The sequence below is a fragment of the Propithecus coquereli genome, unplaced genomic scaffold (genome assembly GCF_000956105.1).
Source record: "Propithecus coquereli isolate 6110/MARCELLA unplaced genomic scaffold, Pcoq_1.0 Scaffold10, whole genome shotgun sequence".
Classification (NCBI taxonomy): domain Eukaryota; kingdom Metazoa; phylum Chordata; class Mammalia; order Primates; family Indriidae; genus Propithecus; species Propithecus coquereli.
In genome coordinates, this window is record NW_012133858.1 from 10,628,285 (window position 1) to 10,639,999 (window position 11,715).

The window sequence follows — 11,715 nt, forward strand, 5'->3', positions numbered from 1 at the left end:
AAAACAAGAAAATGTGGGAAACTGGGAAAAAATAGGGTATTGATTACATAATTTAATTAACTCTGCCTTTAAAATGAAAAGAAAAATATAAAATAAATAGTGACATGTCGTTTGGTAATTTTTCATTCTCTTTATCTCCCCTCTCTCAATTTTTCCATTTCTTGATCTCCTTTCTCTTATTAAATGAATTCAAGAATCAAAGAAAACAGGAAAAGAAAGTGGATTGGATGCTACCTCTTTTTCTTCTTTATTATTTCATTCATTTATATATCCAGAGTCCATATTCCATTTAGACTCTTTCATTTAAAGAATGAACAAAGAATGAGCCAGTTATATAAGACTGGCAGATAGGAAAAGAAGCCATAAAAGGGATGGGGGTTGGGAGTGGGGACTTCAACGATTTATATATTTTCCATCTATTTACTCATTTTTGAAGTTATTTGTATTTAATTTTATTATTTTGTTCTTCTGAAGTCCTCATTAAATGTTTATTATGGGAAGGAATTCTACATTTCTATTTCTTCTTTGAATTTTTATACTTATTTTGTGAACAAAAATGTAAAAGAACAAAATAATTTGAATAGGCTGCCAACAAAGAAATCCAGAGAGAATGGGAATAAGGTTAAAAAAATCATTGTATGGTTTGCTTCCCTACTCACACTTACTGTACATCCTCTAAAATACTTATCGTTTTTTTGTTCATAACTTAAATCTTTTTTATGTCAAGTAGAGAATTGAAATGAATAATCAACCACAAAATGAGTATGTTTCATTTTTTAATAATACAACTACTTCACTTTAAAAAAAAAAACTTTCTTAAGTAGTTTATTCCTTTTTCTAAAGATCCATTATATTTTAGAAAGGCTAACATAAAACACTGAAATTCTGAAGATTGGTCCAGAGCCATGGAAAGGTTATATTTTAATGCTGAATTAAAATGAACAAAATCATACTGTCATAAGATCAGAGATTAATTTTTACCTGTTCTTGGGTCCTATTCTTCCAGTATAACCACCTCTTTTTCCAATCTGGGCCTATCATGTTTTCAATTGCATTTTCAGCTAGAAACATTTTTAAAAAATTAATTCATCAGGAATTTTATCACTTACCACATACATAAATTATAAATAATAACAGTGTTGCTTTCTTAACTACTTCAAAGTACTATATCAATATGAAATCAGTTGAAATAAAGAAAACAAATTACATGATATGCTACAGATGTAAGAAAAATTTAATTATATATGTTTAAAATCTATAAAAAGTATAATTGCTTATAAAATTCCTATAAGTACAGTAGCAAACACACTAAAATATTTTGAATTATAGCTTTTTAGAATGAGTACATATAAATATCACATGTTCAATTTATTATTTTTAAGTAGTTACAAAGCAACTGACCAAAAAAATCCCATAAATAATATTCAATTATAGTATAATATTAATGGCAAATTGAAATGTTAATTATATTTTTACAAACATTCACTAAAGCTGGATGACTTCTTAATCACTCAGAATACTCGAGTCAATAACCTATGTCCCTCAATAACCCCGTGTCAATAACCCGTGACAGTAAGGACACTTACTATCCTTGAGACGAGCTTGAAGAGCCTCTTCCATAAAATAAATAGCTGCATCCCACTGCTGTTTATCAGATATGGACCGGTCTTCCAAAGCATTGTGCTGAATAACCCTCTGAAATAACAAGGAAAGAAAAATCTAATTAGTTTTTATGTCTCATCACTTTAGTAATTTTATTTAAATTGACATCTTAGTAAATACGCAAAATAACAGACATATCTAAAACAGCATAGAAGTATGTCCCTCCCATAAATATGTGGGAGCTCCTTTTATTTGCCTATTTGTCAGCTTTCTACCTAAAAAATAAACAGAGATTTTCTCCTGGCCCAAATTAAGTAAGCTAACCATCTCTAAAAGGGGTAGGAGATATATTAATATTATACATTTAACTACATAAAATGCAACACTCAGAACTCTAAAATTCAGGGATTATAATTCAGGTCATTTCCACGTCTCCTTTTTGCCATATGACCTATGTGTTAGCCTTTTCAAAAAAAAGAAGAGAAAAAAATGAACCATTATCTCGCTGGTAAGAGCAATGACAAAAAGTAACAGGGTAAATGCTTAAAAGGTCTAGACAATCATAAATGTTAGTTATTGATTACAATTGAAATTGGTCTCCAAGTTTTATAATTTTTGAGTGAATGAATGAAAATGGCACCATTCTCTCTCAGAAAGCCAGTATTAACAGGGCACTTACCAAGAATAAATGTGGTTTTCAAACATGAAAACAAACATTTCTTTAAAACAAAATTATAATTACAACCAGCCCACAGTGAGATATGTACTTTCCTAGAAAACTGCTCAATCTGGTGATTCAACAGTGCCTCTCCTAACTTTCTGAGCAAAGCAGGTGCTCAATAAATTTGATATGGTGGTGAGAACATTCTCCATAGCAAAAGATTTATTGGGTGGTGGTGGTTAGGAGCCAGGCTTTGTAATTAGAAAGGGCAGGGCTTGAATCCCAGCTCTGCCAATGACAGCAACAGAACTGCTTAAGAACTAAATCAATGCTTGCAAAATATTTAGCAGAGTTGCTGGCACATAGGAAGCATTCAATACATGACAGTTAGTATTGTGATTTTAGAAGTCTAACATTTTATGACTCAAATCACCGAAAACCAATGTATTTAGTTCTTTTCATTACCACAGAGGGTACAATTAGAAGTAACTATGTAGATATAAGCCCACGAAATGGCTAAAGGATGACAATTTGTGGAAGTTTATGGGAACCTGTTCACTGAAGTTTGGCTTTTTTCTGAAATGAAAGCCAAGAAAAAAAATAGCCAGCCGTGATTTCAGAAGGGCAGAGAAATTTAAAGGGGCAGATTACAGATCATAAATCTGTTTCTTTACTTATTTTAAATTCAGAATGTAATTTAAATAGTCTAATAAAAATAGTTTCCCGTGAAACAGTATTAATTTGATAAATTATATAAAAATTTGAGGCTGATATCCCAAATACAGACAACATACCAAGCTATCCTCTGCAAAGTCATTCCACTTGTGGCGTTTAATACTTTCCTCCTTAACAGCCTCTTTAAGTTTGTCAAATATATCATCATGCTCTTTCCCTTTGGGTTCTGTCATGAAGCGAGAAAATTCTTCTTGTAGGGTCTCCCAAGCAACCTAGAATTATTTAAAAGTTGCATTTATAATACATATTCTTATTTAATATGTAACATGGAAAATAACACATGAACTTAGATGTGATAAATCAGCTTATCAGAAAATACACATGCAACTACATTAACAAAAAGAACAATATAAACTATGGTAGAGGTCTCACACGGGTTGCTGATGGGACAGATTTGGCCTTCTGATGCATTTTGGTAGACATACACAGTGTTTTACATTTGGAAAATTAGTTGCCAATATTTAAGAATTGGGACTTCATATAAAAATCTCTATTTCCAGCTTCTCTTAAACTATCTGCGAATGGTATACCTATATTCCTACAAGACATCACCTGCTGGAGTGAACGGGGCTGCCTTCTTTAGGTAAGGTATGCTTTCTAAGTCTGCCACAGGACTTAGTTCACTTATTTATTTCAACCTATCAGACATTTCAGTTTGCCTGCTTCTTCCACATTTAAACTTTAAAATTTAAAAGCTCAAAAAAAAAAATTTCTTAATGATTTAATCATCTTCACATCTTTGTCTTTAAGCAAAGGTATGAAGCAATGCAACAATGTTTTCAAACACAGCTATGTATTATTCAGCTTTATATTATAGCTAACTACTAATTATTGGAGCGGAGAGGAAGAGCAGTGTCAAAAATAATTGAGAACTAAATCTACTTAAAATTAAGTAGGCTTTTTAATGTTGCATTTTATATTTAGCCTTCCCTTATCTGAAACAAAGAAATTATGGCATAAAGAAAGGGGCCTGTACAAGAATACAGAGTAAGTGGTGGGGTGAGTATTAAGATCCATGTTTCCCGACCGTCGCCAAGACCACATCCTTTCCACCACACCTAACGCTGCAGACAGAAAACTGCAGGAGACATGATCATTGTCATTTTTATGACCACTTCCACAGCTTGAATCTTAGGATATGAAAATATCTTCTCACGGGACAGGGCCCAGAAAAACGTTAGTGCCAGTAGTGAGGAGAGCTAGTGAAGTGGTGGCAGCAGCTCCCTAATTAAGAGTAAACGTGTCAAGAGTTGACCAGGGCTCAGCAGCATGCAACTTAGGCAGAGAGGCTGCCAGAGTTCACAGAAAGAGAAGACTGAGGAACTTGAGAACAGAAGTAAAGAAACCAAGACAGGAGCAGGATAGGAAAGGAGTGAAATCACACTTGAAACTGATACTTTATATCTAAGGCAGGTATGAAAAACAAAATTCTTTGTAACATTGACTCCAATTTTGTGAGCAACTTCACAAAGAAACATAGGACACACTCTTAGAAAAATCGCTGTTCATAGAGGAATATGCATGAAAGACCAACTCAGATGATGATCATCATAGTAGCAGCTACGCTTCCTGGGCAGTTACTACGGGCCAGGTACTAAGTATTTTCCATATATTAACTTATTTAATCCTTATAACAATCCTGTGAGGTAGCCAACATTACCATCCCTATTTTATAGATGAGAAAACAGAAAGGTCAAGCAACTAGTCCAAGGATTACACAGCAATTAAGTGGTAGAGCCAAGATACATGGCTAACGGAAATAGATTCTCTAAGGTAGTTTTTTATATAGTGTAATCTTCTGTCAGGATCCTAACTAAAGAAATGATTATTTAAGTATAACTGGGCCTGTAGAATATCAGTAAATGAAATGTTTAATCCATTAAATATTTTCCTTATAGAATCTCTATCTGCAGAAGAAGTTCAAAATATGTAACATTCAAGCAAATTTTGCTGGTTTTGTTAAATGCTGTCTTTGGAAGAAGAACCAATACCCTCAGGCCAACGCCATACCAATCAATAAATTTTTGTAGTAGTAACTGGTAATAGCAACATTAAAGTTAGTCCCAACACAGAGACGAGGAACAAAGAATAAATGCAGTAGTCTGGACCCAAATAGGACCAAAAAGAAAGATAGTGCCTGCAATGGGAATAAAACCTAAAATTCACAGCTCCTACTCCCTTCAGATAATGCTTCTTACCCATTTAATTAAATTATATCCTAACCTCTACTGCTTTATTAGGGAGCTGTTTATCAGTCCACTGTTTAAGCTTGATGTCCACTGTAGTATTAAAAGTTCCTGAATTCATGGTCTGTGCAGCTGGAAGATAGATGTTTTCAATCACATGAGTGGATACTCTTTCCCACAAAGATTGCTGAAGGATTTCCTCCCTGAAATTATAAAAAAAAAGTATCAATAACACCAAATCTAAATATAATATTAAGCTTTTAAAAACAGCTTAACTGAAGTAAATTTTATACTGTATTAACATACAATAAACTGAATATATTTAAGGTTTTGAGAAGTTTTGACATGTACATACATCTGTGAATCTCAGAAATCAAGATAATGAACATATTCATCATTCCCAAAAGTTTAACCACTGCATCTACTTTCTGTCACTAGTTTCTTTTCTAGAATTTCATATAAATGCAATCATACATGTACCCTTTTTTGTCTATAGTCTTCCACTCAGCACAATTATTTTGAAATTCATGATGTTGTTGTGTATATTAATATTTCACTTTTTATTGCTATATAGTATTAACATTCTATTGCATGAATTTGTTTATCCAGGCATGTGTTGATGGCACTTGGGCTATTGCCTGTTATTGGCTATTACAAATAAAGCTGCTATGAGCATTCACAAACAAGTTTTTATATGGAAATATGCTTTCATTCCTCCTGGGTAAACATCTAAGAGTGGAATAGCTGGATCATATGGCAATTATACGTTTAGCTTTTTAAGATACTACCAAACTGTTTCCCAAAATGGATGCACCATTTTACATTCCCACTAGCAGAGAATGAGAGTTCTAGATCCTCTATATCCTTACCAACACTTGGTGAGGTCTGTCATTTTTAATTTTAGCCATTCTAGTATGTTTATAGTGGTATCTTATTGTGGTTTTAGTTAGCATTTCTCTAATGACCAATAAATCTGAGCATCTTTTCATTGCTTGTTTGCCCAGTATTGAAACATACTTTCTATGTGTTTACTGTGGACTCCAAGACTGAAAACTTCTTGGTATAATTTTTATAATTTATGAGACCACAGCACAAAGCATACAGATGTTACGGGGATTGCTAGATAAAATTTTTCAACATTTCATGATTAAGGGACAATACAAAAGATATATAATCATGATGAAAATTCTACTTTAAGAGACATCTTACAAGAACACAGACCACTAAATAAGAAAAAGACAGCTATTTCAATTAATGAAAAAAATTGAAATCTCAAGAAAATATTTATTTGGGTTCTCCCAAAATAATTTCCACTGTAACAAAATACTACAACATAAAAAAATACTCCGCTCCTGATGTGGTCAGTCTTAAGAGTAACCTCAACCTTTTAGGATGCAGCTCAGGGTAACAATATCCCTCCTGTCCAGAAGCCAAGCTGAACTCTGTTTGGAGAGGAGAGTCAACACCCCCTTCCCCACTCCAAGACTACTTACTAAACATTTTGTGTTAAATTAAGTCTATTGAATCCATGAGTTAGTTTCTCCTTGCTAGCTTTCAGGTCATTTTTCAGTTACAATCAGAAAAAAGAAAGTATAAGTAGAGGATATACCACTGGGGCCCAGAAGGACAGAGATAATTTAGTCACTGAGTTAATAACAGAGACTGAGAGAATTTAAGGAGCGAGATGGAAGACAAACAGCTTGCCAGGGTTTCCTAGTCAGATACCATTTTAAACACAAACTCAAGAAGATTTCTGAAAGCTGAACAGGATCCAGCCCCTGACTACTGGGGCTTTTTTCTGCTCTTGCCTCAGAACAGGCATTGGTCTGTTATTTCTTCCTAGAAGTCTGTGGGCCAGGAGTCTATATCCTAGACACCCTTTCAACGAAACCATAACGAAAATCCAGACGACCAAATTCTGACCAGCCTAAAGTAACATTCTCAAAGGAGGCTGCTGCATTCCAACCCACAGAGGTGGCTGTTGCCGAGCCTCTCCTGCCTTTTCATCGCCAAGCTGCTGTTCCATGTTCCAGACTCCCACTGCTCCCTTCCATCACAACAATTTTATTGTGCTCTCCATACCCTGTTCTGTGACAAATATTCCTTTTATCTCCAAACCTTTTCTGGCTCTCCTTAAGGACAGTGATTGTTCTCAAATTCAGCTCAGTAGAAGCTGTTTACTAGTTGAATGGACTTCAGAGTTAGGAAGTGGAAGCTACCTCCTCCTCACTCCATAATCTCTCTTCCGACCGTCCTTCCTCAACTCTCACGTAAAAATCCCAGGACTGTGAGGCCACCCCATCTGGTTATAACATCTGCTCTCCTTACTTATTTCTATCATCTACGAATTTCCCCAGCCTATGTTCTATATGATTACAGACATCTTTTCTAGCCTAGGTTTTGCCACCAACCAGGGATAACTTCCACAAATATACAAAGTACAATTAACATTGTAGTTTTATTACCCCAGGAACTTTACCTACACTCCATTTTAATTAAAAAATACTTTTCAAAATGGAAATTTTTTCTTTTAAAGCAGAGGACTTACTCCATGTAATAATTTCAACCAATACAGAAAAAGTAAGAAGTTCCCCATAATTCCTCTTTCAGGAGATAACCATTATTTACAGCTTAATTTACCATTAAAAGAATATAATGTCTATATAAATATTTGTGTGAGTGTATGTATTTATAAGTGGCTTGTATTATACATACTGTTTTATAAATATTTTTTAATCTAAAAGTATACTGCATATAGTTTTCCATGTCAACATCCTATATTTTTCAGTTGCTGCATAGTAATCTGCTCTATGGATAAACCAAATACCATTGTAACTTGTTTTCCACTTTTTTACATTTATAAACAAAACCAAGGTGAAGAATCTTATGTGTTCATCTTTGTCAAGTACATCTTCATTCCCATATATTCCGAGCCATGTAATTACTGGATATAAATGTACTCACTATTTATTTAACGGGCTCTTCTTCACACCTACACATCCAATTACTAAAACCTGTCAATTCTGTCTTCTGGATAACCTCTCAAATATCTCAAAAATCTTTCCTCCTCTACCTGCACCATCACTATCCAAGTTCAAGCCACCATCACCTCTTGCCTAATTATTACAACAAGTGCTTCCTTGCTTATAGTTTTCTCCACCTGTATTCCATTTTCCATACTACCAAGATCTTTCTAAAATGCAAATCTGACCTAATCCTCTTTAGTGACCCCTATTGCTCACAGAGTAAATTTTAAGCTTCTGAACATGGCTTTTAAATCTTAATAATCTTGTTACCTCTACTGTTTTATCTCCTGCCTCTTGCCTCCATCTATGCTAAAGGCATAGGACACATCTACCTGTGTTACCTTTCTTGTTCTCACCTCCTGGCCTTTGCAACTCTCCTGCCTCGGCCTTTACCTTTTAAATGTCAGATTATGATATCACAAATCTATCTTTGATTTCTCAAATCTGAGTTGGGGTACTTGACTGTGCTTTCCCATTTTCCTTTCATTCTTTTAAACTAATTTAAAATAAATGTAATACTTCTCTCCAAACATTGCATGCATATCATAGTACCAATTTTTTTTTTAAAAAGCATTTCTAAAAAGCTAGCCAGCTATTCTTATAGAAAAGATATGTCTACATTGATGGTCACATAATGTTATGATATAGTGCCACCTCCTACTTAATATTAGCTAATTGAATCTTGAAAACCAGGTATATTGTGCAAAATGCAAGAGCCTATTTCTCACTATAATGCATTATATGTCAAATATAAACCCCCAATAACATTCTTAAAATAACTAAAGAACAGAATGTCTATAAATAAATAAAAAATTATCATTGCAAGACATAAAATGCTTATAACACTGCTGCCAGATCACCAAATGTAAATCAAACAGTCCTGTTACTTAAATAATTATAAACATTCTCGGCATGTGTCCTAAAATACCACATTCAGCATCATGAAGTAAAAAGATACCAATAAAAACTCCTAAGACAACATCACCTATGTCACAAAAATAAAATGTTTTGGGTGGTGCAATGTGTGTAAATTCAATGTGGCATGAATAGTTAACGTAAGGACCTGCTATTCTGATTTATGTTTGTGTTAAGCTTTTGAGTCTGAAAAAAAAAGGCAATGAAAAGATCGAGAATCATGTGATCTGGCAGCTCACAGAAATCAATCTTGAGCGGCCAGATGTCTTAGTTCTCCCTTGTCTTTTCAATGGGCAATCTGGCAGTACAGGTTTCTTATCCCTTCACAAGCCTTTCAGCCACCTGTGTATTAAATAAATTAGGTTTGTCTTCGATGGTCACTTTAGTGGAGGAATATTTTGATCTCAGGATTGCTCTGTCCAAACAAAACTAACCTTTCCATTTGTTGATGTTAGAAATTTACAAAGGGATCAATTTTTCCTCCTATAAATAGCATTATTAGTTGTTATACTTCATAAATCACTATTTCTGTACATTACCCTCATACAACCTAGGCAAGGCAACAACTAGTATTATACTCATTTTATGTGGGACACACAGAATGAATATAATACTAGTTGCTTTGCTAGGTCATTGCAATAGAGATATATCTATGTATGCATGCACACACATATGTATATATGCATACATACATGTATATATGTGTATATATAATACACACACATATACACACATTTTTATAATCTATATGTCCCCTGCAACTTTAAAAGCTAACTGACTTACATGAAGCCATAGAACTGGCTTAAAATACAAATAACAAACATAAGTTGTGTTACATATATATTTGATTAATCAATCAACAAGTATTAACAAGATCAGATCTCTTTTTGTGGATAAAGAAGATTAAAAATAGGCAAATGCTGACTACTTCAACACTTTGGAAGAAAGGGCACTGAGATGAAGAAACCAGTGATATCGAATTCAAAAGTAAGGACTAGATACTATTGTCTAGGCTCAATTTTGATACCCTTTACCTGAGCACATAGAAGTAACATTTATCATAAGTGGCAGTAAGGATAGTTCTGCTCCATGAACGATAAATTCTTAAAAATAGTACCGACTTTATTAGAAATATAATTTATGCACAAGGAATTTGTTAATTAAAATATGTCTGCAAAAATTTCAAGGCTATTTATACACAGCTTGTTTGCAATACATGGAATCTATTTGGTTATAGTGCCCCATTCCAACAAATTTAAGAATGGCCAAATTTACATAAAACATAAATTGAAGGTGATAGTTTGACTTAAAAGAAATTTGCATGAGAATTTTTCAAAACGATGCATTTACTTGCTATTTAAAAAAATCTCAAATATGATTCAATTCAAAATGTGATTTATACACAACATATTAGGCACATGTCACAGAAAGTAGTAACTGTTCTTACTCAGGAACAAGAACTTGAAAATACATACCATTCTCCTTTTGCAAGCCAATTTTCTCTACAGTTTTGTTCTCTGTGATTAATCCAAGAAGAGCAACCAGTTCTGACAGATGTTTAATATTTATATAAAGCACAATTTGGTAAAATTTTGCCTAAATGATTTTATGGAAATGATTATGTATTTATTAAGTATAAGATAAAGAAAGGCCAAAGATGAATCAAGATTTAAAAAGGACATGGAGAAAGAAAGCTATCTTCCAGAAATTCAACTGGTTAGACTACAATAGTGGTTAGATTTTGCAAAAAGACATACTTGCATGTTTTTGCCTACTTACTAAGTGCTTTGAGGGATGAGCCAAGGCAACACTAAATCACTGCTTTATCAATCTTAGTTTTAGTATTTCATAATAGCTCATACAGTAAAGTGTGTGAGGAAAGAGATTAATATCAAAGTCAAATACTCACCAATGTTTCGGTGTAACCTGGCTCAGACTGATAACTTCATCGAGGATTTCATTTTTAGCCTTTTCAAATAGTTCATTCTAGGCAATATGGATACAAGTAAGTAAGATTTCCATAAGACAGTAAATCTGCCCTGTCATGACGTTCAGAGACAGCTAGTAGGCTAAGTTTGACTTTCAATATGCAAGACTAGAAAATGCTCTTCTGGTCTCTTTTTTAGGAATGCCATTATCCAGATAAGGACAAAGAAACTGACATAAATCTCCACCTTATTTACTCAATTCTGAATGCAGTTTTTCACATAATACTTGTTCACATAAGATTTTCACATAATCTTATGTGAAAGCATCAATACATGTTAATTTAGTCCATCAGTAACAGTAAATTAATGTTGCGTTTTACAACTAAAGGTCATTTTAAAATCAAGGAAAAACATCATTTTAAAATCAAAGAAAAACGATATTTAGTTCCCACTAAATTAGAAATTCTCCAAGGTAAATGCTTAATTAGTAGTTCTCTAAGGTAAATGCTTAAGGTAAAAAGTTGATATAAAATTTAAAAAATTGTAGATTACATGAATACATTAATTCTATAAGACCTTCAAAGAATATTCTCAGAACTAACATTTTAGACACTTGCTTTGACATCTTATGATCTCTAATTATCATTTTTGTTTGTTTGTTT

The 11,715-nt window shown here is 33.4% G+C and overlaps 1 protein-coding gene across 1 annotated transcript in view; it reads right to left on the reverse strand.

The window, feature by feature from the left end:
- Positions 1-11,715, reverse strand: part of OPA1 (optic atrophy 1 (autosomal dominant)) — a 106,732-nt gene that overhangs the window by 34,183 nt on the left and 60,834 nt on the right. The window contains exons 21-25 of the mRNA XM_012642074.1: positions 11,035-11,111; positions 5,222-5,387; positions 3,058-3,210; positions 1,587-1,695; positions 982-1,061 (exon numbers count right to left, since the gene is read on the reverse strand). Of these exons, the coding sequence (XP_012497528.1) occupies positions 982-1,061; positions 1,587-1,695; positions 3,058-3,210; positions 5,222-5,387; positions 11,035-11,111 (585 nt within the window). The remainder of the gene's footprint in view (positions 1-981; positions 1,062-1,586; positions 1,696-3,057; positions 3,211-5,221; positions 5,388-11,034; positions 11,112-11,715) is intronic.